Source organism: Ylistrum balloti, unplaced genomic scaffold (genome assembly GCF_031769215.1).
Source record: "Ylistrum balloti isolate Yb309-2 unplaced genomic scaffold, AGI_CSIRO_Ybal_v1 Utg370672, whole genome shotgun sequence".
NCBI classification, from domain to species: domain Eukaryota; kingdom Metazoa; phylum Mollusca; class Bivalvia; order Pectinida; family Pectinidae; genus Ylistrum; species Ylistrum balloti.
The window spans coordinates 159324-186522 of record NW_026782406.1 but is presented as its reverse complement, the minus strand read 5'-3'; the positions used below and the strand labels follow the sequence as shown (position 1 = coordinate 186522).

Sequence of the window (27199 nt, the reverse complement as noted above, 5' to 3'; positions counted from 1 at the left end):
TGACAGGGCGAAATATAACGACACGTGAATGACATATTATCCGTCACTGCATTTTTATATTTAATGAAAAATCATCTAACAATGAAACACAAGACAGTAGTATGAAGTTTTGACGGTACAATAATTTTATTTAACGCTTGCAAAAAATCTTTACGCAACGAAAATGATGATTTTTATATAGGATGCCCGATACAAAGTTATCAAATCATATCCAGTGTATATTTGAGATCCATATAGTTCGCACTAGGAAGCAGGATGATATTTGTACAGCAGATGTACTTATCGTCGGCTTTCATACACACAAGCGATGCCTTACGAATTCTTCTGTGGAATCTTCACCACCACCTATAGATAAAAGATCAAGTTTAGTACACTGTTGTATGCAGACGTTTTCATTAACTTTACTTTATGTATACAAAAATACTCGCATTACTTTTAATTTCAGGGTGCATCTTACTCTCCCAATCAAGTAACATTTAAACAATAGGCAATCGTTTCTCTTTATCAAAATATAAAATAATTAACTAATTATTGAATTGTGTATATTAAAACGTTATTCAAATATTCACCAAAACACATGTTTCAACTGATAACATACACCCTAAAGAAATAATATATAAAGAGCCAATTTAGTAACATACATGTAGTATGTTTACGTCTATCACTACTGAAATGAACGTTTGTTGAAAACTTACATAAGGTTAATTGGCTATATTTAATCATTACAGCAGTATATGTAAAGACCCAACATTGGCTGACTTACAAACATTTATATATTGTTTTTCATTATCGATAGTGATGAAAACTTGAACTCGTTAAAAACACAGCAAATATAATTCTGGCTAATATATTGACAGTTGTTTCCTCGCTGACACTTCACATTGGAATGTTAATGCGGTAGATCGGGAGATTTACTTCAGTAGCCAATGTGTAAAGCGTTTATATGAATATGATGTTTCTATGGCTACTCATCGGTAAAACTTACATTTTTCACCTCTGTATATTGTTGAAGTCCGTACTCTCCTCTACAAAACAATGTTATTAAATATAGTTATAATCATCATTTCATTATCAGAACATCGTGTATGCGATATTGTCATAAAAACTGCTCATATTGCTAACATCACCATTCCATCCTACCCTCGGGTTCAATAATAGAACAGACTTGCAGTGTTCCGTTGCCAGTAATTACAAGATAGTAAGGGCGTCCCATGTAGAATGAGAAGGGGTGGTGATTTACCTTCCCAACTCGCAAGGCACTTTCAACCGTGAGCACAAAATAAATGTATTTCTAACACCTTTCAAACCATCTTCACGTCGATGTCCATTACAGAGAGATAATATGAGTGATGGCTGTTTATTCTTCACTTGGCATATGTATATCAGAGTGTGATCTCTCAACATCAGATAACCACAACTTGGCTTAAGGAAACAAAATAACACATCCTTACGGGCTACAGTTTTTTGTCAAAGTTTTACTCATTCTTTGTTTGAGGTGCCAGACTGGCTGGAGTTATCTAATAAATCAACCGTTTCTAATAATAAATTAATTAGCTAGCTGTGATAAACACATCTTTATATCATAAAATATTTATTATCAACACAAAGAGATTCTCAAATGTTTTGAAGTTAATACCTGAAATGGTACCAATATTTACCCTGACATTTTCCATCAGTAATCATTTAGTAAGGTTACATGATGGCTATTTATACTAACATTTGTTAAAGTATTTTGTTACGTGTACATGTGATGTAAAATTTATAAATGCGAGGCGCCATACAATGGACGCATTAAGAAATACAACAACTAGGAATGTCCAACACTTCTAACGGTTTGGATAGTTAACACAATGTAAGATTTTCTATTTCCACATTACATTCTAGTGTAATGGGAAGTACGAATGCACTATTAGACACAATTGGTTTTATCCGTGTGTGTGTTCCTTTGATCCACAGTGATTCGTTATAACCGTGTTTTACTACTACTGCAAGCATGAATTTAGGAATGTTGTACACAATCGCAAATAAATTGATAAAAAAACTTACAGCTCACGTCCGAGACCTGACATCTTGAATCCACCAAACGGAGCCATTGGACTTAGGATATTGTAGCAGTTGACCCTTAAAAGGTAGAGGACAATATGAAATAATAATCACGTGTCAGTTTTATAAACATATTTTGTCCATTGGAACATACCACCTAACTATTGGTACAACTACGTGTGATACGGGTTGATAACGTAATATAATGTGTTACTTCAGAAATCAGTACATGACATACTGTTACTTCACGTTTTAATGTAGTCCACGAGACTCGTTCGATCATAATCCACAGACAACAGGATTAAGGTTGGTGGTATCATATGTTTATAATAAATAACCAGACATTTTTATTAAAACCCAACAACACTGGTGTGATAATTGTCAACTTTGTCATATATCAAATCATGATGTTGACAATGGCATGGATCACTTCCAGTAAGCAGCATGCTTACACCTCCTGTAAAAAGTATGTTTATACTTCCGGTAACCAATATGTTTATACTTCCGGTAACCAGGATGTTTATACTTCCGGTAACCAATATGTTTATACTTCCGATAACCAGTATGTTTATACTTCCGGTAACCAATATGTTTATACTGCCGGTTACCACTATGTTTATACTTGCGGCAACCAGTATGTTTATACTTCCGGTAACCAGTATGTTGATACTTCCGGTAACCAGTATGTTTATACTTGCGGCAACCAGTGTGTTGATACTTCCGGTAACCAGTATGTTTATACTGCCGGTAACCAGTATGTTTATACTTCCGGTAACCAGTATGTTGATACTTGCGGCAACCAGTATGTTTATACTTCAATCAATATACGATAAGTGAACTATGTTCATATTCTGTATAGTAGTTCTCGAGATCATCACCCAGACTTGACTGTAGAATATGGTCATTCCGCGGAGTCTCACTAGACAGTTTGCCATGACATGGAAACTCAAAAACATCGTCCGAAGATGGATTTTCCACCGTCTTAAAGCTGGTGTAGAATTTTTTTTTTCTTGTTATTTTTTCCTTTTTGACACGGTTTTGTAACATTAGCTCTACTTTTAAAAACGAGATTGAAAACTGTTGTTATCATGGTATTAGTACTTGTAACATTCATCAGCAGCGCGTCCGCGTGAGAATCTCACTTCCAGTTGAAATGTTGAAATGTTATTGTATAGTTTTATGTGTTTGTTTCAGGAACACACTAGCGTTTCTAATAAACATTCAAATACTTAAAAAAGTGTTCCAAAATATTGCAAGTATTAACTCCGATTATCATTGAAATCCAACTTAAAAATGAGTATATAGATAGCAGAGAGAATATGTACGGCTATATAACAAGACTTCTAGGGACAAAATGATTATGTAAATCATAATGTTGTGTTTAATTTTAGAACCTTTTGATATTTCTAAGTATTGAATTTAATTGTATCTAATAAAAATTCCGTCACATTTAACTATGTTATAAAATTAATGTTATTTCATTGATAGTGTAAAAGGTGGTATATGTTTCGGTATTTTTGATAATGGAATTAAACCGTAAAAATAACTTATAAAAAAAAATGAAAAAAAAAACAATAATCAATTTTATGACATCAATGGACATTATATTTCTTTTGATTCAACCTTTCGATAAATCCACAAAACGTTTACCTACCAAACGGTTCCAGCCTTCACAGCCTGTGAGAAGGTAAAAGCTTTGTCGATATCCTTGGTGAAGATAGCGGCGCCCAGGCCATATTGTGTTTTGTTTGCTCGCTCAATCACCTCGTCCATTGTTTTAAACTTGATGATTTGCTGGACAGGGCCAAAGATCTATACAAATCATATAAATACATACTGTTATCAATTGTCTAAGCGCTTTGTCGAAACTAAGCAATACTTTAACACGTTTTAATTGTTTAGACATTTCCATAGTCCACCGATCAAAACCTGCAGTAAAACTCAGAACGTCTGTCTTTATGAGCCAATAATTAGTATAAATACGAGTCTGTGACAAGTTGTTCAGTATTATTGCAGTCAAATCTTGCTTTAGATTTCTATATACATGACTAATGTAACGTTATGCCTAATTTTGTCACTCTACAGCTATAATGAATCTCTTACTACAGCAAACATTGTCATAGCGATACATAGATCATACTTCGGAAACATGAAAACCATCCGCAATATCTATTATTTTCCAATCTATAATATATTGATTTCTTTGCAACCTATTGTATATCGATTTATTTCCAAACTATTAAACATCAGTTCCTTTTAAATCTATAGTATATTGGTTCCCAGTAACCAGTGATACTAGTTTATATCAAGGTGATCAGGGATACAAAATGTTATACCTCTTCTTTAGCTATGCGCATGTCATCTTGGACTCCGGAGAACACGGTTGGGGTAATAAAGTAGCCTTTGTCCCCGATTCTTTCTCCTCCACACTCCAATGTGGCGCCTTCCTTCTTACCAGACTCAATCAGTTCCATTATTCTCTTAAACTGTTCATCGTCTATCTATAACACGTAATCATTTAAACTTGGACTACATCGAAGCTTCGCTAATATATAAAGAAAATACTTTGCCTATTTTCATTCGGACATTTCCGATGTATTTTAAGTTTATTCAAGTAATTAAATCTGCAGTTATCTTCCTTTCAACGACTGCACAATAGACACACCAGTGAATGGTGGTTTTTATTATGACTTTAGATTTAGATACGGTAGGGCCGTGAATCTGTCAAATATTACAACCTGAAGTTATATTTCAACACAACCAACTTTTTACATTTCGTGTAGAAGGTTGTACAAAAGACAAACAAGTGAATGGCAAATTAAGATAAGATACGGTAGAGCCACCAAGCTGTCATATATCTGTCTGGATGTCCTCTAGGGCCCGTACTCACAAAGCTGTTCACCACGACTTGTGTGTGTGTGCTCAAATCTATAATACTGTGACAACGTACTCAAAATTCTTAATCCAAAAACATCAGAAAATACCAACATGTCGACACAATACATACTTAAATCTAATTAAACAAGGGCACAATTTGAACGAAAGACACATTTACACAGAAATTCCTAAACTTCAAACTTTCTGGGCTTTTGCTCTGTAGGGCAAGGGAACCAGGTAAGCTCTTGAATTATTGAAGATTCATTGGTTCGATAGGCGACTTTTAGTTTCTGAACGGGCGACTTGTACAAACGATCATCTAGAGACCAATGTAACGCAAATGATGGAGGATGTAAACGAGAGGATTCTACAATACAAATCTAGAATTGAACACAGGGTTGCCCGTTGTTAATTAAACTGTATCATAAAGCTCTTTTGTCCTCCTAGACTCGTAATTGATATTTAGGGCTTAAACTGTTGATAGAGTCAAATTATCACAAACCAGATCAGTACAGGTCAGTAACTCAAATATCTAATACATTTTGTGAGTTGGTCAGTAACTCAAATATCTAGCGCATTTTGTAAGTTGGTCAGTAACTCAAATATCTAGCACATTTTGTAAGTTTAGATGAAACATAATTTCAAATTAACGTCAATTAATACTGTGGCCGATTAATGTCTCCAATAAATTAAAAAGTAATAATTTGTATAAAAATCTGATACTGCTTGTACAGGTACAGAAAAGGACCGAGATAAAGGGATTCCCTACAGACTAATTAATTGTTCACGCGGTATGGAACCCCCTTTACACAACGAAACACTACCAACAATACCTGAGGTCCGTTTTTGGTGGCGGGATCAAAAGGATCGCCTACAACTCTCGCTTTGGCCAGCTCCACACTCTTCTGAACAAACGTGTCATAGATGTCCTCTTGGACAAATGTCCGACTTCCGGCCGTGCACACCTGACCGGAATTATACATCACTCCCTCGTGCGCCCACATCAAAGCACTACCCACTTTAACAAAAGAAGGAGGTGGTCGAGCTATTACTATTTTCATCTTTTTTTAATTATTTATTTTTTATTGAATATTACGTTATATTTTTCGCAGTAAAACAAAAGGTTTTATGGTCAAAACAATACCAAGTTTTGGTATTTTCGCTAATTGTGACAGCAGATCCCAGTAACTGCAGTGAAAATATCGATTTCTAGCAAGTGAGCTTATGGAACGACAACCCTGGTAGAGATTGTGAAACTAAAACCGTTTCAAAATTAAAGGCTTTGTTTAGCTTTAATGTAAACACTGATCCCGACCAATCTGATATAGATTATTAGAGTATTACAACACCCTTACTGTGTGTTACATTATTTAGCGATTCGTGTCTGCAATATGTCACGGAGTGTTGAAAATTGAGTCCGCACACAGACGATAAACAACACGAAATTTCAACATGCCAACATAATCATAATCCAAATTCAAATTCAATAAAACTAAGGCAAGATATGAATAAAAAAAGGTTTTCATCGAGACTCCTGAAAAAGTACAAGGTATTCCGGAAGATTAAGCGTCTCCTGCTTCATCGACGACTCCCGCCATGTAAATCTTGGTCAATCAAAAAAAAAGTAGTGCCACGTTCACAAATTAGGACAAGGTATAAAACAACAGGAACACCAGGCAAACTAGCTATCACAAAGTCTAAGTGATATCAAATGAACGTGACAAAAGGTTCCTTCTTTCTCTGTTTCAGTTCTGTATGAAAGAACACTCACTCTCTGCATCCGCGAAGATAACGTTAGGACTCTTTCCTCCTAGTTCTAGTGTCGGACGCTTCAGATTAGACTCAGCTGCTGCCTTCATGATGATGTGTCCAACCTACAATTTGTTATAAGATTAAAAAAAATGTAGCCGATCACATTGTTAAGTATAGGAATTCATTTCCTGTTCTTGAGATCGACAGCTTCCCGTTGGAGACTTTCATGACTCGAGGTCTGTGTGATTTGGCATACTGGAACGATAGTGCATTATCTCGTGTCTCGTTAAGTCATTCTGGTTATAAAACATTATGACTTCGTACTGTTTTTCTTAATCCCATCACTGAATCCGAGCAGGAGTTTTATACTGTTGTGATAGAATATAATACATTTAATTATCAGTCATCAGCTAACTTACTGTATTGTGCACACATTGCCAGGTCCTATTATCTCGAAGACTGAACAAAGAAATACAAGTGAATATTAGCTTTTTTATATAAATTTAGAATTAGATATAACCAAGCCAAGCTCAAAACAAACTCCATAACGGGAGGCACACTAGTCATCGTAAGTTTTATATATCTAATTATTGTAGTAGAATGTCTAGTACACGTTCATACTCTCAAACTATTCTATAGCATTACAATGTGGCATGTAGAAATTAAACCTACTCGGTAGACCTACAAATAAAACTTTGCCCAAAGACCAATCACAAAACCCCACAGATAGGACTTACCTCGGTAAAACCTCGAGATAAGACAAACATCGGTAGAGCTACAAGTAAAACATTTTGGCACAAAACAGACCTTGGAGCAGTATTAACTCCCATGAGCTGCAGAACTATTAGTAAATCCTCGACATAAAACATACGTCGGTAGAATTATCAGTAAAACCTCGACATAAGACATACGTCGGTAGAATTATCAGTAAAACCTCGACATAAGACATACGTCGGTAGAATTATAAGTAAAACCTCGACATAAGACGTACGTCGGTAGAATTATCAGTAAAACCTCGACATAAGACATAAATCTGTAGAATTATCAGTAAAACCTCGACATAGGACATACGTCGGTAGAATTATCAGTAAAACCTCGACATAAGACGTACGTCGGTAGAATTATCAGTAAAACCTCGACATAAGACGTACGTCGGTAGAATTATCAGTAAAACCTCGACATAAGACGTACGTCGGTAGAATTATAAGTAAAACCTCGACATAAGACGTACGTCGGTAGAATTATCAGTAAAACCTCGACATAAGACGTACGTCGGTAGAATTATCAGTAAAACCTCGACATAAGACATACGTCGGTAGAATTATAAGTAAAACCTCGACATAAGACGTACGTCGGTAGAATTATCAGTAAAACCTCGACATAAGACATACGTCGGTAGAATTATCAGTAAAACCTCGACATAAGACGTACGTCGGTAGAATTATCAGTAAAACCTCGACATAAGACGTACGTCGGTAGAATTATCAGTAAAACCTCGACATAAGACATACGTCAGTAGAATTATCAGTAAAACCTCGACATAAGACATACGTCGGTAGAGTTATCAGTAAAACCTCGACATAAAACATACGTCAGTAGAATTATCAGTAAAACCTCGACATAAGACATACGTCGGTAGAATTATCAGTAAAACCTCGACATAAGACGTACGTCGGTAGAATTATCAGTAAAACCTCGACATAAGACGTACGTCGGTAGAGTTATCAGTAAAACCTCGACATAAGACATACGTCGGTAGAGTTATCAGTAAAACCTCGACATAAAACATACGTCCGTAGAATTATCAGTAAAACCTCGACATAAGACGTACGTCGGTAGAATTATCAGTAAAACCTCGACATAAGACATACGTCGGTAGAATTATCAGTAAAACCTCGACATAAGACATACGTCGGTAGAATTATCAGTAAAACCTCGACATAAGACATACGTCGGTAGAATTATCAGTAAAACCTCGACATAAGACATACGTCGGTAGAATTATAAGTAAAACCTCGACATAAGACGTACGTCGGTAGAATTATCAGTAAAACCTCGACATAAGACATACGTCGGTAGAATTATCAGTAAAACCTCGGCTTAAGACATACTTCGGTAGAGCCTGTGAAAGCGATTTTGTCGACTTCCATGTGACCTGACAGTGCGGCTCCAGCGGTTTGACCGTACCCAGGGACCACGTTCACGACTCCTGGAGGAAATCCTGCCTGAAAAGAAAGGAAAGTAAATACAAGACATAAATACAACTTCTTTCTACACTTTCTTTTAATGTGGCATCGTTTCAAAAAAGTCAACCAAAAATGCTGCAACGACTACAAAATTTTAATTACAAATTGATGGCATGAGGGTTAAATGTGAAGACACAGATCTTCGAAAAAGTAAAAGGATAATAAGACCAGATATTTCGGAAGGGTAAGCGTCCTCTGATTTATAGATGATAACCGCCTTGTCAACTGAAGTAAAAAAATACCATGTCTCCATGTTAGGTAAACAACAACAAAAGCAACCAGACCTACCAATGATCATCGCACACAAACACACACCTTCTGTATGTCGATCAATACCTACCTCCTTGACTAACGCCGCGAGGTATATAGCCGTTAGAGGTGTCTGTTCGGCAGGTTTAATGATTACCACGTTACCAGTGGCCAGGGCTGGACCCAACTTCCACACCGTAAGAATGATTGGAAAGTTCCACTGCAGAGGGCAAGAAAAGGCTTGACTGTATTTAGAAATCGATTTTGAAATACGAAAACCAACGTGTCTATGCCTTAATGAATATGAAACATTGCATCAAATTTAAAGACAAAGAAATATATCATTTTTGAATATAGATTTTGAATGGAATAAAGGTTCTTATGACAAAGTCAGTAAAAGATTGGAGTGTGACGTTAATTGAAACGTAGTAGCAGTGACTAACGTATTTACAAAATGGAGAGGACCTGACCAACTTCTTTTAGCTGTACTGTAATGCTTTGTACACAGATGGTCGATTCCTTACCGTCTCAAGTACTACATATGTCAGTGCTAGTACACTCCACACTGGTCATTTGTCTGATGAAGGTGACTGTGTAGATCTCATACACTACATACATCAGTTCTAGTACGCTCCATACTGGTCATTAATCTGATGAAGGTGAACATGTAGTCATCGAAACGTCACACTCTAATCTTCTACTGGTAATGTTATAAGATGTAGGTGACCGTGTAATCATCGAAACGTCACACTCTAATCTTCTACTGGTTGTGTTATAAGATGAAGGTGACCGTGTAGTCATCGAAACGTCACACTCTAATCTTCTACTGGTTGTGTTATAAGATGTAGGTGACCGTGTAATCATCGAAACGTCACACTCTAATCTTCTACTGTTTGTGTTATAAGATGTAGGTGACCGTGTAATCATCGAAACATCACACTCTAATCTTCTACTGTTTGTGTTATAAATATTTATTGACGTTACTAACGTGAAGAGAAAGTCCCAAAACAGAACATCAAAGTGAAATTGATACAAAAAGAGAACACTGACCGGGATAATTTGAGCACAAACGCCGACCGGTTCGTGTCTGGTGTAACAGAAGAAGTCTCCGTCTGAAAATGAGAGTGTCATACATTTCTCCTGAGTTTTTTCTTTTAGTTTCGTTACACATCAATATTGTGTTAACTTGCAATTAATAAACACTTAATTTTAAATAGCAATTTACTACAGACAGCTTTAGTTAAACACTTCATCCTATTTTTGTAGCTTTTTTTAATTATTCACATTTATTTTCTCCCTTCGTACTCACCAATAGGAATGGTTTTTCCTTGAATTTTGTCTGCCCAGCCACCAAAATACCTGAGACTATTTCCTGACGCAACAACAGTGGCATAAGCGTTCTGGTAGGGTTTGCCATTGTCCAGGGTCTCTAGGCTCTGCCAGATAAAAACACTAGTGTAGGTAACCTCTGTAACTTCCTTAACACAGATAACAGGGAGTGTACTATAACCTCTGTACCTTCCTTAACACAGATAACATGTAGTGTACTATAACCTCTGTACCTTCCTTAACACAGATAACAGGGAGTGTACTATAACCTCTGTACCTTCCTTAACACAGATAACAGAGAGTGTATTATAACCGCTGTACCTTCCTTAACACAGATAACAGAGAGTGTATTATAACCGCTGTAACTTCCTTAACACAGATAACAGGGAGTGTACTATAACCTGTGTACCTTCCTTCACACAGATAACAGGGAGCGTATTTTAACCTGTGTACCTTCCTTAACAAAGATAACAGGGAGTGTATTAAAACCTCTGTACCTTCCTTAACACAGATAACAGGGAGTGTACTATAACCTCTGTAACTTCCTTAACACAGATAACAGGGAGTGTACTATAACCTCTGTACCTTCATTAACACAGATAACAGGGAGTGTACTATAACCTCTGTACCTTCCTTAACACAGATAACAGGGAGTGTACTATAACCTCTGTAACTTCCTTAACACAGATAACAGGGAGTGTACTATAACCTCTGTAACTTCCTTAACACAGATAACAGGGAGTGTACTATAACCTCTGTAACTTCCTTAACACAGATAACAGGGAGTGTACTATAACCGCTGTACCTTCCTTAACACAGATAACAGGGAGTGTACTATAACCTCTGTACCTTCCCAAACACAGATAACATGTAGTGTACTATAACCTATGTACCTTCCTTAACACAGATAACAGGGAGTGTACTATAACCTCTGTAACTTCCTTAACACAGATAACAGGGAGTGTACTATAACCTCTGTACCTTCCTTAACACAGATAACAGGGAGTGTACTATAACCTCTGTAACTTCCTTAACACAGATAACAGGGAGTGTGCTATAACCTGTGTACCTTCCTTCACACAGATAACAGGGAGTGTACTATAACCTCTGTACCTTCCTTAACACAGATAACAGGGAGTGTACTATAACTTGTGTACCTTCCTTAACACAGATAACATGGAGTGTACTATAACCGCTGTAACGTCCTTAACACAGATAACATGGAGTGTACTATAACCTCTGTACCTTCCTTAACACAGATAACAGGGAGTGTACTATAACCTCTGTACCTTCCTTCACACAGATAACAGGGAGTGTATTATAACCTCTGTACCTTCCCAAACACAGATAACAGGGAGTGTACTATAACCTCTGTACCTTCCCAAACACAGATAACAGGGAGTGTACTATAACCTCTGTACCTTCCCAAACACAGATATCATGGAGTGTACTATAACCTCTGTACCTTCCTTAACACAGATAACAGGGAGTGTACTATAACCTCTGTACCTTCCTTCACACAGATAACAGGGAGTGTACTATAACCTCTGTACCTTCCTTAACACAGATAACATGGAGTGTACTATAACCGCTGTAACTTCCTTAACACAGATAACAGGGAGTGTACTATAACCTCTGTACCTTCCTTAACACAGATACCAGGGAGTGTACTATAACCTCTGTACCTTCCTTAACACAGATAACAGGGAGTGTACTATAACCTCTGTACCTTCCTTAACACAGATAACATGGAGTGTATTATAACCTCTGTACCTTCCCAAACACAGATAACATGTAGTGTACTATAACCTCTGTAACGTCCTTAACACAGATAACAGGGAGTGTACTATAACCTCTGTACCTTCCTTAACACAGATAGGGAGTGTACTATAACCTCTGTACCTTCCTTAACACAGATAACAGGGAGTGTACTATAACCTCTGTACCTTCCTTAACACAGATAACAGGGAGTGTATTATAACATCTGTACCTTCCTTAACACAGATAGGGAGTGTACCATAACCTCTGTACCTTCCTTAACACAGATAACAGGGAGTGTATTATAACATCTGTACCTTCCTTAACAGAGATAACATGGAGTGTACTATAACCTCTGTACCTTCCTTAACACAGATAACAGGGAGTGTATTATAACCTCTGTACTTTCCTTAACACATATAACAGGGAGTGTATTATAACCTCTGTACTTTCCTTAACACAGATAACATGGAGTGTACTATAACCGCTGTAACGTCCTTAACACAGATAACATGGAGTGTACTATAACCTCTGTACCTTCCTTAACACAGATAACAGGGAGTGTACTATAACCTCTGTACCTTCCTTCACACAGATAACAGGGAGTGTACTATAACCTGTGTACCTTCCTTAACACAGATAACATGGAGTGTACTATAACCGCTGTAACTTCCTTAACACAGATAACAGGGAGTGTACTATAACCTCTGTACCTTCCTTAACACAGATAACATGGAGTGTATTATAACCTCTGTACCTTCCCAAACACAGATAACATGTAGTGTACTATAACCTCTGTAACTTCCTTAACACAGATAACAGGGAGTGTACTATAACCTCTGTACCTTCCCAAACACAGATAACATGTAGTGTACTATAACCTGTGTACCTTCCTTAACACAGATAACAGGGAGTGTACTATAACCTCTGTACCTTCCCTAACACAGATAACATGTAGTGTACTATAACCTATGTACCTTCCTTAACACAGATAACAGGGAGTGTATTATAACCTCAGTACCTTCCTTAACACAGATAACAGGGAGTGTACTATAACCTATGTACCTTCCTTAACACAGATAACAGGGAGTGTACTATAACCTCTGTACCTTCCTTAACACAGATAACAGGGAGTGTACTATAACCTCTGTACCTTCCTTAACACAGATAACATGGAGTGTACTATAACCTCTGTACCTTCCCAAACACAGATAACATGGAGTGTACTATAACCGCTGTAACTTCCTTAACACAGATAACAGGGAGTGTACTATAACCTCTGTACCTTCCTTAACACAGATAACATGGAGTGTACTATAACCTCTGTACCTTCCCAAACACAGATAACATGGAGTGTACTATAACCGCTGTACCTTCCTTAACACAGATAACAGGGAGTGTACTATAACATCTGTACCTTCCTTAACACAGATAACATGGAGTGTACTATAACCTCTGTACCTTCCTTAACACAGATAACATGGAGTGTACTATAATCTCTGTACCTTCCTTAACACAGATAACATGTAGTGTACTATAACCTCTGTAAGTTCCTTAACACAGATAACAGAGATTGTACTATAACCTCTGTACCTTCCTTAACACAGATAGGGAGTGTACTATAACCTCTGTACCTTCCTTAACACAGATAACAGGGAGTGTACTATAACCTCTGTACCTTCCTTAACACAGATAACAGGGAGTGTATTATAACATCTGTACCTTCCTTAACACAGATAGGGAGTGTACCATAACCTCTGTACCTTCCTTAACACAGATAACAGGGAGTGTATTATAACATCTGTACCTTCCTTAACACAGATAACATGGAGTGTACTATAACCTCTGTACCTTCCTTAACACAGATAACAGGGAGTGTATTATAACCTCTGTACTTTCCTTAACACATATAACAGGGAGTGTATTATAACCTCTGTACTTTCCTTAACACAGATAACAGGGAGTGTACTATAACCTCTGTACCTTCCTTAACACAGATAACATGGAGTGTACTATAACCTCTGTACCTTCATTAACACAGATAACAGGGAGTGTACTATAACCTCTGTACCTTCATTAACACAGATAACATGTAGTGTACTATAACCTCTGTAACGTCCTTAACACAGATAACAGGGAGTGTACTATAACCTCTGTACCTTCCTTAACACAGATAACAGGGAGAGTACTATAACCTGTGTACCTTCCTTAACACAGATAACAGGGAGTGTATTATAACCTCTGTACTTTCCTTAACACAGATAACATGGAGTGTATTATAACCTCTGTACCTTCCTTAACACAGATAACAGGGAGTGTACTATAAGCTTTGTAACTTCCTTAACACAGATAACAGGGAGTGTATTATAACCTCTATACCTTCCTTAACACAGATAACAGGGAGAGTACTATAACCTGTGTACCTTCCTTAACACAGATAACAGGGAGTGTACTATAACCTCTGTACCTTCCTTAACACAGATAACAGGGAGTGTATTATAACCTCTGTACTTTCCTTAACACAGATAATAGGGAGTGTATTATAACCTCTATACCTTCCTAAACACAGATAACAGAGAGTGTACTATAACCTATGTACCTTCCTTAACACAGATAACATGGAGTGTACTATAACCTCTGTACCTTCCTTAACACAGATAACAGGGAGAGTACTATAACCTCTGTAACTTCCTTAACACAGATAACAGGGAGTGTACTATAACCTCTGTAACTTCCTTAACACAGATAACAGAGAGTGTACTATAACCTCTGTACCTTCCTTAACACAGATAACATGTAGTGTACTATAACCTCTGTACCTTCCTTAACACAGATAACAGAGAGTGTACTATAACCTCTGTACCTTCCTTAACACAGATAACATGTAGTGTACTATAACCTCTGTACCTTCATTAACACAGATAACAGGGAGTGTACTATAACCTCTGTACCTTCCTTAACACAGATAACAGGGAGTGTACTATAACCTCTGTACCTTCCTTAACACAGATAACATGTAGTGTACTATAACCTCTGTACCTTCCTTAACACAGATAACAGGGAGTGTACTATAACCTCTGTACCTTCCTTAACACAGATAACATGTAGTGTACTATAACCTATGTACCTTCCTTAACACAGATAACAGGGAGTGTACTATAACCTCTGTGAACTCCACTGCAATTTTATTGAGATTTAAAAATCACAAACGATGAACGATGATGACAATTAAGGTGAAAATTATCCTCCATTAAAACGTTAGATATACCTACAGACAGGTAATCTGCATCCCGTACAATCAAGTCTCCCAGCTTCTGCAACAAGTTTCCGCGTTTACTAGCATCCATTCGTCTCCATGGTGATCCAATCTTGAATGCTTCCTTTGCGGCTTCAACTGCCTTCTGAATATCTTCCTGATCAGAAATAATAATCATTATTTCTTACTGAAGTTTTTTTATAAAGATGATAATCTGATAAGTGTTTTCACGGATACTGGGCCGAATTTCAATTGTTTTTTTTTACATGTAACCTCCCACCCCTACCCCTTCTTTCACCCCACTCCTACCCATCCCACCCTGTTCTAGTACATCTATTCAGTTGTCTGTCGTATTTAAATGACTCTGCTTCATTTTGTCAGAGTTCTTATTTTTCTCGTTACCATATTTTGTGTTTGAAATCAATGCTTTGTTGTTTTTATTGTGACCGAAAACACAAAATAGAATTTGAAAAGTTTACATGAATTCTATTTTTCAGCCTAAATGCGCTTGTCCTCTTACTTGTTACTCGTAACAAGAACACACTACAAATAAAAAAACTTTATCAACATTTATGTAAAATATAAACATTATGATTATATCAGTCTTTAAACAACGTATTTCTTATCAGAATTCATATTTGTATACCAGAACCTATAACACTGTATCACCAGATAAATAACATGTTAAATGTTTATGTCCCACCAACATATTTTCTCCTGTTTGTCTTTATGTATACGCCGCCATCATTAACTTTTCTTTTTTTTTTAGATGATTAACCATACCGTCATTTCAGTGATTGTACATGTGACGCTTACGTACAGGCATGACATAGCCTTGTAAATCATGTGTTTATATGTATAGGAACATACGCATGTTGTGATAGGAATTTTAAATGCAAGAAATGTTAATACATAGATACATGATACAGCACACATTCATACATATACGACATGATAACGGTATTCATAGATCATGAAGTCAATTCATGACGCTTATATAGTGCTATCACACCGAAATATCATGAAATCATAGCACCCATCCGGTCACATTATACTGACACGCTTATAAAGTGTTATCACACCGAAATATCATGAAATCATAGCACCCACCCGGTCACATTATACTGACAACGATTGCCAGGTTTTACTAACCTTTCATAGCTACACTACCAGCGGAGAGTATCAAACACCAGTTTACCTTACAAAGTCAGGGACACTCTCTGATCTTATATTGTATTTGTAGGATGATATCTGTTATGATTATACACAGTAAATACCTTGTCTCCTTCCTGTATATCTGCTATCTTCTCCTCTGTACACGGGTTAAATGTTGGAAACGTCTTTCCACTCACAGAGTTTACAAATTCATTGTTTATGAAAATCTGTTAAAAGATTGAAATAGAAATGAGATAATAAGGAAATACGGTTAATTGATCTGATTAAGTCCGTAGTTCATATATTTGTGACACTCATGGAGAAAATGGTCAGTTGAACTGGACTATCAAAGCTAAGATACGGTGTAATGATAAAAGACTGACCAGTTCCTAAACAACATGGACAACAATCCAATAACGGTGTGTATCTCAGGACTTTTGATTGTTTTTATCAGGAAAAGTAGGGACTTACACACACGCCATAAATGAACCCAAAATCATATTTTCTATTCTTTCATATGGATATTTTTTTCATCTAAACATCCAAAAGGAGACCCGTCCGAGAAATTTAAAATTATTTCAGAGTTTGAAATATTGTCACTGAATGATTTCTGACTGTGTCCTAGATGGAGGTAGAATATCAGACGAGCTAGACTTTATCAATCAGGGAGAGGTCAGCAAGAGGTCAAACTCCATCAGGATTCAAGAGAGAGGTGACTACATTTACATGGGCGGTTCATTAAAACATACCAAAGCGACTTATAATTCCCTACAAACACATCGGAAGGGGGGGGGGGATTTTCAGACACACACACAGAAAAAAATACACACACAGTAAAAAAAAGAAATACACACACAAAAAAAAATATACGCCCCCACACACAAACACACACAAAAAGAAATTACACATACGAACACAGAAAAAAGAAATTACACACACACACAAAAAAAGAAATTATACACACACAGAAAAAAGGAAATTACACACATACAAAAAGAAATTACACACACACACAGAAAGAGAAAAAAATATACACACAGAAGAAAAAAAAATACTTACCGGTATGTACTTTCGATCGTTTCATTGATTTTCAGTCTAATTGTCGTAAACATATAGACACCGATGTTTACTGTAAATTTGTTTTCATCCTCACTTGGTACAATATTATTGTTTTTGTTTTTTGAATAATTGTTTTCTTAATATTTCCTACCTGGGTATATTTGATTTCAGGTGTACGATTGGGTGTCGGAGTACTAGCCATGTTGTGGGTTGTAGACGATCTGACTGAAGCTGTTGGTGGACTGACCAGATAACGGTGTCTGATGTAAGAACATTATTCAAGGACGATAATAATGTTGCATTCTAATGTGGTCTCATGTTTCTTATCAGATAAAAACATATTAAAAATTTCGAGCTACTTTTTTTTCAATTAATTTATTCCTACAAAGTTTTGTTCGGGAACATTATTCAAGTGTTTTTTTATATCAAAGATAAACTGATTTAAGTACATCACGAGTGGTTAGGGACCGTCCACTGTGTAAAGGTAAGGGATATGAGTCCAGATCTAGGCGTTACAAATATTCACACAACACACTGACTATCTGGTATTATCGCACGACAGTGTTTATATATCACTAATAAAAGCGCTATTTCCACCTGATAAATAACCCAGACCTGGAATTTAAGTAAACTCCTCAGAGAGGTCCAACTCAAACATGAGTGAGAAAAGTCCATGTTATAAATTTATTATAATTGAAATTATATAGAAATAGTAATGACATTAATTACATGTACTAATATAGCAATCACTTGAAGACTTGTAACGATCAAGTTTTACATCAGATGATCAGAATTTAGACTGTACATTTAGGCTTACATCGATCTACTGGGATTTGTTCATTGTTGTCATTTAAAAATAAATATAAAATAAACAAAATATTGGCTAGAAACAATAACGATACAGATATATTCATACTTACCGGAATGTTGAGTTAGGAAATCCAGAAACAAGACCTACACTATTTCATTTTAGATATTTTGTGTTGAATGAGTGACAGTAGAACATAACAAGTCTCATATCTCATCCCGTTTCCTTGTGCAATATGAAGACGGTTGGTTGTTTGTTAGAATGCTCGATACTTGTTATTCACTGTGTTCTTATTTCAGAACGGAACATAGATATAAAAACATTTATAGGTCACGTGTTGTGAATAGAAAGGAAGACGTGTCCCTCTAAGAATCCCAAGTCTTATATTTTTTGTACTAATTCACTGGTCTCCATATTTGGTCATGATGTGCCATCGTTACATCGATTAGGAGTTTGAGTTCAGGTTTTACTGACATGTCGGTGGTGGTGGTGGCTGTCGTGGTGGTGGTGGTGGTGGTGGTGGTGGTGGTGGTGCTGCTGCTGGTGGTGGTGGTGGTGGTGGTGGTATTGGTGGTGTTGATGGTGGTGGTGATGGTGGTGGTGGTGGTGGTGGTGGTGGTGGTGGTGGTGGTGGTGTTTTGTTGTCATCGTCGTCGTTGTTGTTGCTGGTGGTGGTGGTGGTGGTCAAGGTGGTGTTTGTTGTCATCGTCGTTGTTGTTGGTGGTGGTGGTGATGTTGGTGGTGATGTTGGTGGTGGTGGTGATGTTGGTTGTGATGTTTTGTTGTCATCGTCGTTGTTGTTGGTGGTGGTGGTGGTGTTTTGTTGTCATCGTCGTTGTTGCTGTTGTTGTTGTTGGTGGTGGTGGTGGTGATAGTGTTGGTGTTTTGTTGTCTTCGTTGTTGTTGCTGCTGTTGCTGTTGTTGTTTAGTTTTGCCTCTGTCTCTATATGAATCACACCATTCACTGGCTGTAGCTTTAGTAGAGTGTAATATGTTGACAATGATAAAACTTTTATTCCATTGCACGTTTTGCTATCACTTCAAACTAAACAGACAATCAAATGGTTTATATTGTCTAATATTTTATTGCACACTTTTGTTATAAACACAATAACATAGAAGTTGTCAATAATACCGACGATAAAACTAAATTTTCGTTTAATTTTACGAATAGAAATATGTTCTTTCTCTGTTTTAATTTCCAGAATATAATAGTTTTACAAATAATCTATTCAAGAATAGATTTAATGTGAAGACAAAGAATAGCAAATGACAATGTATATATATTGTACACACAAAACAATTGGTGACGGTATCTCATATTGCATTGATTTAAGATTTGTACAAGTACATCTGTAGTATACCTAATGATATAAGCTAGCCGGTCCCCTCTATACATCTGTAGTACACCTAATGATATCAGCTAGCCGTCCCCTCTATACATCTGTAGTACACCTAATGACATTATCTAGCCGGTCCACTATATATATCTGTAGTACACCTAATGATATAAGCTAGCCGTCCCCTCTATACATCTGTAGTACACCTAATGATATCAGCTAGCCGTCCCCTCTATACATCTGTAGTACACCTAATGATATAAGCTAGCCGGTCCCCTCTATACATCTGTAGTACACCTAATGACATTAGCTAGCCGGTCCCCTCTATACATCTGTAGTACACCTAATGATATCAGCTAGCCGTCCCCTCTATACATCTGTAGTACACCTAATGATATCAGCTAGCCGGTCCCCTCTATACATCTGTAGTACACCTAATGACATTAGCTAGCCGGTCCCCTCTATACATCTGTAGTATACCTAATGATATCAGCTAGCCGTCCCCTCTATACATCTGTAGTACACCTAATGACATTATCTAGCCGGTCCCCTCTATACATCTGTAGTACACCTAATGATATCAGCTAGCCGTCCCCTCTATACATCTGTAGTACACCTAATGATATAAGCTAGCCGGTCCCCTCTATACATCTGTAGTACACCTAATGACATTAGCTAGCCGGTCCCCTCTATACCCCTGTAGTACACCTAATGACATTATCTAGCCGGTCCCCTCTATACACCTGTAGTACACCTAATGACATTAGCTAGCCGGTCCCCTCTATACACCTGTAGTACACCTAATGACATTAGCTAGCCGGTCCCCTCTATACACCTGTAGTACACCTAATGACATTAGCTAGCCGGTCCCCTCTATACATCTGTAGTACACCTAATGACATTAGCTAGCCGGTCCCCTCTATATATCTGTAGTACACCTAATGACATTAGCTAGCCGGTCCCCTCTATATATCTGGTGTCCACGTGATGATATTAACAAGCTGATCCTCGATATGTCCGTAGTTTTCTGTGTGACATAAACAAGCTGATCCGCGTTATGTCCGTAGTTTTCTGTGTGATATTAACAAGCTGATCCGCGATATGTCCGTAGTTTTCTTTGTGATATTAACAAGCTGATCCGCGATATGTCCGTAGTTTTCTGTGTTTTCTGTGTGATATTAACAAGCTGATCCGCGATATGTCCGTAGTTTTCTGTGTTTTCTGTGTGATATTAACAAGCTGATCCTCGATATGTCCGTAGTTTTCTGTGTGATATTAACAAGCTGATCCTCGATATGTCCGTAGTTTTCTGTGTGATATTAACAAGCTGATCCTCGATATGTCCGTAGTTTTCTGTGTGATATTAACAAGCTGATCCTCGATATGTCCGTAGTTTTCTGTGTGATATTAACAAGCTGATCCGCGTTATGTCCGTAGTTTTCTGTGTTATATTAACAAGCTGATCCGCGATATGTCCGTAGTTTTCTGTGTGATATTAACAAGCTGATCCGCGTTATGTCCGTAGTTTTCTGTGTGATATTAACAAGCTGATCCGCGATATGTCCGTAGTTTTCTGTGTTTTCTGTGTGATATTAACAAGCTGATCCGCGATATGTCCGTAGTTTTCTGTGTTTTCTGTGTGATATTAACAAGCTGATCCTCGATATGTCCGTAGTTTTCTGTGTGATATTAACAAGCTGATCCTCGATATGTCCGTAGTTTTCTGTGTGATATTAACAAGCTGATCCTCGATATGTCCGTAGTTTTCTGTGTGATATTAACAAGCTGATCCTCGATATGTCCGTAGTTTTCTGTGTGATATTAACAAGCTGATCCGCGTTATGTCCGTAGTTTTCTGTGTTATATTAACAAGCTGATCCGCGATATGTCCGTAGTTTTCTGTGTGATATTAACAAGCTGATCCGCGTTATGTCCGTAGTTTTCTGTGTGATATTAACAAGCTGATCCGCGATATGTCCGTAGTTTTCTGTGTTTTCTGTGTGATATTAACAAGCTGATCCGCGATATGTCCGTAGTTTTCTGTGTGATATTAACAAGCTGATCCGCGTTATGTCCGTAGTTTTCTGTGTGATATTAACAAGCTGATCCGCGATATGTCCGTAGTTTTCTGTGTGATATAAACAAGCTGATCCGCGTTATGTCCGTAGTTTTCTGTGTGATATTAACAAGCTGATCCGCGATATGTCCGTAGTTTTCTGTGTGATATTAACAAGCTGATCCGCGATATGTCCGTAGTTTTCTGTGTTTTCTGTGTTATATTAACAAGCTGATCCGCGATATGTCCGTAGTTTTCTGTGTGATATTAACAAGCTGATCCGCGTTATGTCCGTAGTTTTCTGTGTGATATTAACAAGCTGATCCGCGATATGTCCGTAGTTTTCTGTGTGATATAAACAAGCTGATCCTCGATATGTCCGTAGTTTTCTGTGTGATATTAACAAGCTGATCCGCGATATGTCCGTAGTTTTCTGTGTGATATTAACAAGCTGATCCGCGATATGTCCGTAGTTTTCTGTGTGATATTAACAAGCTGATCCGCGATATGTCCGTAGTTTTCTGTGTGATATTAACAAGCTGATCCGCGTTATGTCCGTAGTTTTCTGTGTGATATTAACAAGCTGATCCGCGATATGTCCGTAGTTTTCTGTGTGATATTAACAAGCTGATCCGCGTTATGTCCGTAGTTTTCTGTGTGATATTAACAAGCTGATCCGCGATATGTCCGTAGTTTTCTGTGTTTTCTGTGTGATATTAACAAGCTGATCCGCGATATGTCCGTAGTTTTCTGTGTGATATTAACAAGCTGATCCGCGTTATGTCCGTAGTTTTCTCTGTGATATTAACAAGCTGATCCGCGATATGTCCGTAGTTTTCTGTGTGATATTAACAAGCTGATCCGCGTTATGTCCGTAGTTTTCTGTGTGATATTAACAAGCTGATCCGCGATATGTCCGTAGTTTTCTGTGTTTTCTGTGTGATATTAACAAACTGATCCGCGATATGTCCGTAGTTTTCTGTGTGATATTAACAAGCTGATCCGCGTTATGTCCGTAGTTTTCTGTGTTATATTAACAAGCTGATCCTCGATATGTCCGTAGTTTTCTGTGTTTTCTGTGTGATATTAACAAACTGATCCGCGATATGTCCGTAGTTTTCTGTGTGATATTAACAAGCTGATCCGCGTTATGTCCGTAGTTTTCTGTGTGATATTAACAAGCTGATCCGCGATATGTCCGTAGTTTTCTGTGTTTTCTGTGTGATATTAACAAACTGATCCGCGATATGTCCGTAGTTTTCTGTGTGATATTAACAAGCTGATCCGCGTTATGTCCGTAGTTTTCTGTGTTATATTAACAAGCTGATCCTCGATATGTCCGTAGTTTTCTGTGTTTTCTGTGTGATATTAACAAGCTGATCCGCGTTATGTCCGTAGTTTTCTGTGTTATATTAACAAGCTGATCCTCGATATGTCCGTAGTTTTCTGTGTTTTCTGTGTGATATTAACAAGCTGATCCGCGTTATGTCCGTAGTTTTCTGTGTGATATTAACAAGCTGATCCGCGTTATGTCCGTAGTTTTCTGTGTTATATTAACAAGCTGATCCTCGATATGTCCGTAGTTTTCTGTGTTTTCTGTGTTATATTAACAAGCTGATCCTCGATATGTCCGTAGTTTTCTGTGTTTTCTGTGTTATATTAACAAGCTGATCCGCGTTATGTCCGTAGTTTTCTGTGTTATATTAACAAGCTGATCCTCGATATGTCCGTAGTTTTCTGTGTTTTCTGTGTGATATTAACAAGCTGATCCGCGTTATGTCCGTAGTTTTCTGTGTGATATTAACAAGCTGATCCTCGATATGTCCGTAGTTTTCTGTGTTTTCTGTGTGATATTAACAAGCTGATCCGCGTTATGTCCGTAGTTTTCTGTGTTATATTAACAAGCTGATCCTCGATATGTCCGTAGTTTTCTGTGTTTTCTGTGTGATATTAACAAGCTAATCCGCGTTATGTCCGTAGTTTTCTGTGTTTTCTGTGTGATATTAACTAGTCGAGTCTCCCTAATTAAGTGTGTTCTGCCATTTAATCAAAGAAATCAAAATCATAATCATCATAAAATCTCCGAAACCGGAAGTAGCAGCACCGGAAGCCAGGTCGTTCATATGTATTTCTACAGCGCCCTCTGAAGGCAAATCTGCGACGGCATGGGAACTGCGAGCAGGTGCAACCACCACCCATCCCATAATAGTCATAATAATAATCTGTAAAAGAAGAGAAAGTTTGTCCAAAACACTAGAAACAACAATATCATAGAATTAATAAATCATTAGATAAGCTGTCACCTCTGTGGGGTGTGGACAGAGTCAATATTATTTTAATATTGGACACGTGACTTGGCCGAGTACTCTACAAAAAAACATATCCCCGAGGGGTGAGATAACATCAGATGGAGGTGACTGATTATTTCACACACTTTCAGGTCGTAATAAATTGGAATGATTGTAACTAGATGTATATATCACTCAATCAGAAATTTTCTCATTACATGCTTGTCGAAATTGAGAATGTAATCCCGTTGTGACATGCATATGCAAAAGAAAGTGATGACACAATACTTTTGTGAATGGTGACGAAAAAGGACGTGTAAGCATTCTTAGTAACACGGAATTGTACATATGAAGTGTAAGAGAAAATGAAAATCTGAAATCATCAATTTATACCATAATGCTGTCTATATTTATTGTCATTGGAATTTTTGTAATTTTAAAAACGATGATTTCAATTTATGAAAGTAAATTGAATATTATCAAACTTTTACTAAGGCATAAATGAAAACAATAACATTGTTGACACCACGTCGGTGATCACGTGATCGTACGTCATCACTGCACGCTCTACATTCTTACTATCTCTGACTTTAAAAATGAATTACATCAAGCAGGCGAAATTTATAGAAGAAGGAAAAAGAAACAGATTAACTTGGATAATCATTGGCATTACTGTCATACTGCATCATGGGCTGCCTTCTTCTAGCAAATCCCCAGGGTCGGACACCTTCCCTGCCCCTCGGGTATCCTGGTTCTGAAGGGCCTGTAGGTCGCGGTTGATTTACTGTTGGTTGTGTTGATTGTTGAGATTTCACCATGTACACTACTGCCAGTAGTATCGAAAGACTGATCACTTTCATCATTATCTGAAAAACATCAGTATGATAAAAAATATTATATAAATCCTGTTTTCTGAAGTATGATTGGCTGAAGGTATCCCCAGGGATGGGGCGATACTAGACATGGTATCACTAGGGGTGGGACGATACTAGACATGGTGTCACTAGGGGTGGTGCGATACTAGACATGGTGTCATCAGGGGTCGGGCTATACTAGACATGGTATCACTAGGGGTGGGACGATACTAGACATGGTGTCACTAGGGGTGGTGCGATACTAGATATGGTGTCATCAGGGGTGGGGCGATACTAGACATGGTATCACTAGGGGTGGGACGATACTAGACATGGTATCACTAGGGGTGGGACGATACTAGACATGGTGTCACTAGGGGTGGTGCGATACTAGACATGGTGTCATCAGGGGTCGGGCTATACTAGACATGGTATCACTAGGGGTGGGACGATACTAGACATGGTGTCACTAGGGGTGGTGCGATACTAGACATGGTGTCATCAAGGGTCGGGCTATACTAGACATGGTGTCATCAGGGGTGGGACGATACTAGACATGGTGTCATCAGGGGTGGGGCGATACTAGGCATGGTGTCACTAGGGGTGGGGCGATACTAGACATGGTGTCACTAGGGGTGGTGCGATACTAGACATGGTGTCACTAGGTGTCAATACGGGTGGTGCGATACTAGACATGGTGTCACCAGGTGTCAATACGGGTGGTGCGATACTAGACATGGTGTCACTAAGGGTGGTGCGATACTAGACATGGTGTCACTAAAGGTGGTGCGATACTAGACATGGTGTCACTAAGGGTGGTGCGATACTAGACATGGTGTCACCAGGTGTCAAAACGGGTGGTGCGATACTAGACATGGTGTCACTAGGGGTGGTGCGATACTAGACATGGTGTCACTAGGTGTCAATACGGGTGGTGCGATACTAGACATGGTGTCACCAGGTGTCAATACGGGTGGTGCGATACTAGACATGGTGTCACTAAGGGTGGTGCGATACTAGACATGGTGTCACTAAGGGTGGTGCGATACTAGACATGGTGTCACTAAGGGTGGTGCGATACTAGACATGGTGTCACCAGGTGTCAAAACGGGTGGTTCGATGCTAGACATGGTGTCACTAGGGGTGGGGCGATACTAGACATGGTGTCACTAAGGGTGGTGCGATACTAGACATGGTGTCACTAAGGGTGGTGCGATACCAGACATGGTGTCACTAAGGGTGGTTCGATGCTAGACATGGTGTCACCAGGTGTCACTAGGGGTGGTTCGATGCTAGACATGGTGTCACCAGGTGTCACTACGGGTGGTTCGATGCTAGACATGGTGTTACTAAGTGTGGGGCGATACTAGACATGGTGTCACTTAGGGTGGTGCGATACTAGACATGGTGTCACTAAGGGTGGTGCGATACTAGACATGGTGTCACCAGGTGTCACTAGAGATGGTTCGATACTAGACATGGTGTCACCAGGTGTCACTAAGGGTGGTTCGATACTAGACATGGTGTCACCAGGTGTCACTACGAGTGGTTCGATGCTAGACATGGTGTCACTAGGGGTGGGGCGATACTAGACATGGTGTCACTAAGGGTGGTGCGATACTAGACATGGTGTCACTAAGGGTGGCGCGATACTAGACATGGTGTCACCAGGTGTCACTACGGGTGGTTCGATGCTAGACATGGTGTCACCAGGTGTCACTAAGGGTGGTTCGATACTAGACATGGTGTCACTAAGGGTGGGGCTATACTAGACATGGTGTCACTAAGGGTGGGGCTATACTAGACATGGTGTCACCATTTATAATATTATGATGTTAATAATTTTGTATTTTTTATTATTTTATTTGTAACAAACATTTCACGATTGATTACATTGTCCAGAGACGGATTATCGCCTAGGAAACTGTTCGAGCGTACGTCTGTGTAAATGTCATTATCTACCGAGTCTGTCAGGGTTACAATTAATCATTCATTCATAGATATTTGTCAGACCTGTCAGACAATCAAAGTTGTATCTGATTAAATGTCATCTGGTTCTGTCGTACTTGATGCCAAAACTGTTACAGATTTGTACTAATTGTTATTAATTTGTCATGGAGTTTTTAAAA

The 27199-nt window shown here is 38.2% G+C and overlaps 1 protein-coding gene across 1 annotated transcript; it reads right to left on the bottom strand.

Moving 5' to 3' along the window:
• Positions 1-312: 312 nt before the first annotated feature.
• LOC132557445 (aldehyde dehydrogenase 1A1-like) lies at positions 313-17953 on the bottom strand. The gene is made up of 14 exons (XM_060221929.1): positions 17876-17953; positions 16788-16892; positions 15527-15667; positions 10477-10603; positions 10218-10279; positions 9259-9387; positions 8784-8897; positions 6692-6794; positions 5754-5938; positions 4380-4544; positions 3698-3855; positions 2047-2121; positions 986-1025; positions 313-345 (listed from the first exon to the last, which is right to left on the bottom strand). The coding sequence occupies exons 1-14, from the start codon at positions 17924-17926 to the stop codon at positions 313-315; spliced, it is 1488 nt and encodes a 495-aa protein (XP_060077912.1). The 5' UTR covers positions 17927-17953.
• Between the last annotated feature and the right edge of the window lie 9246 nt (positions 17954-27199).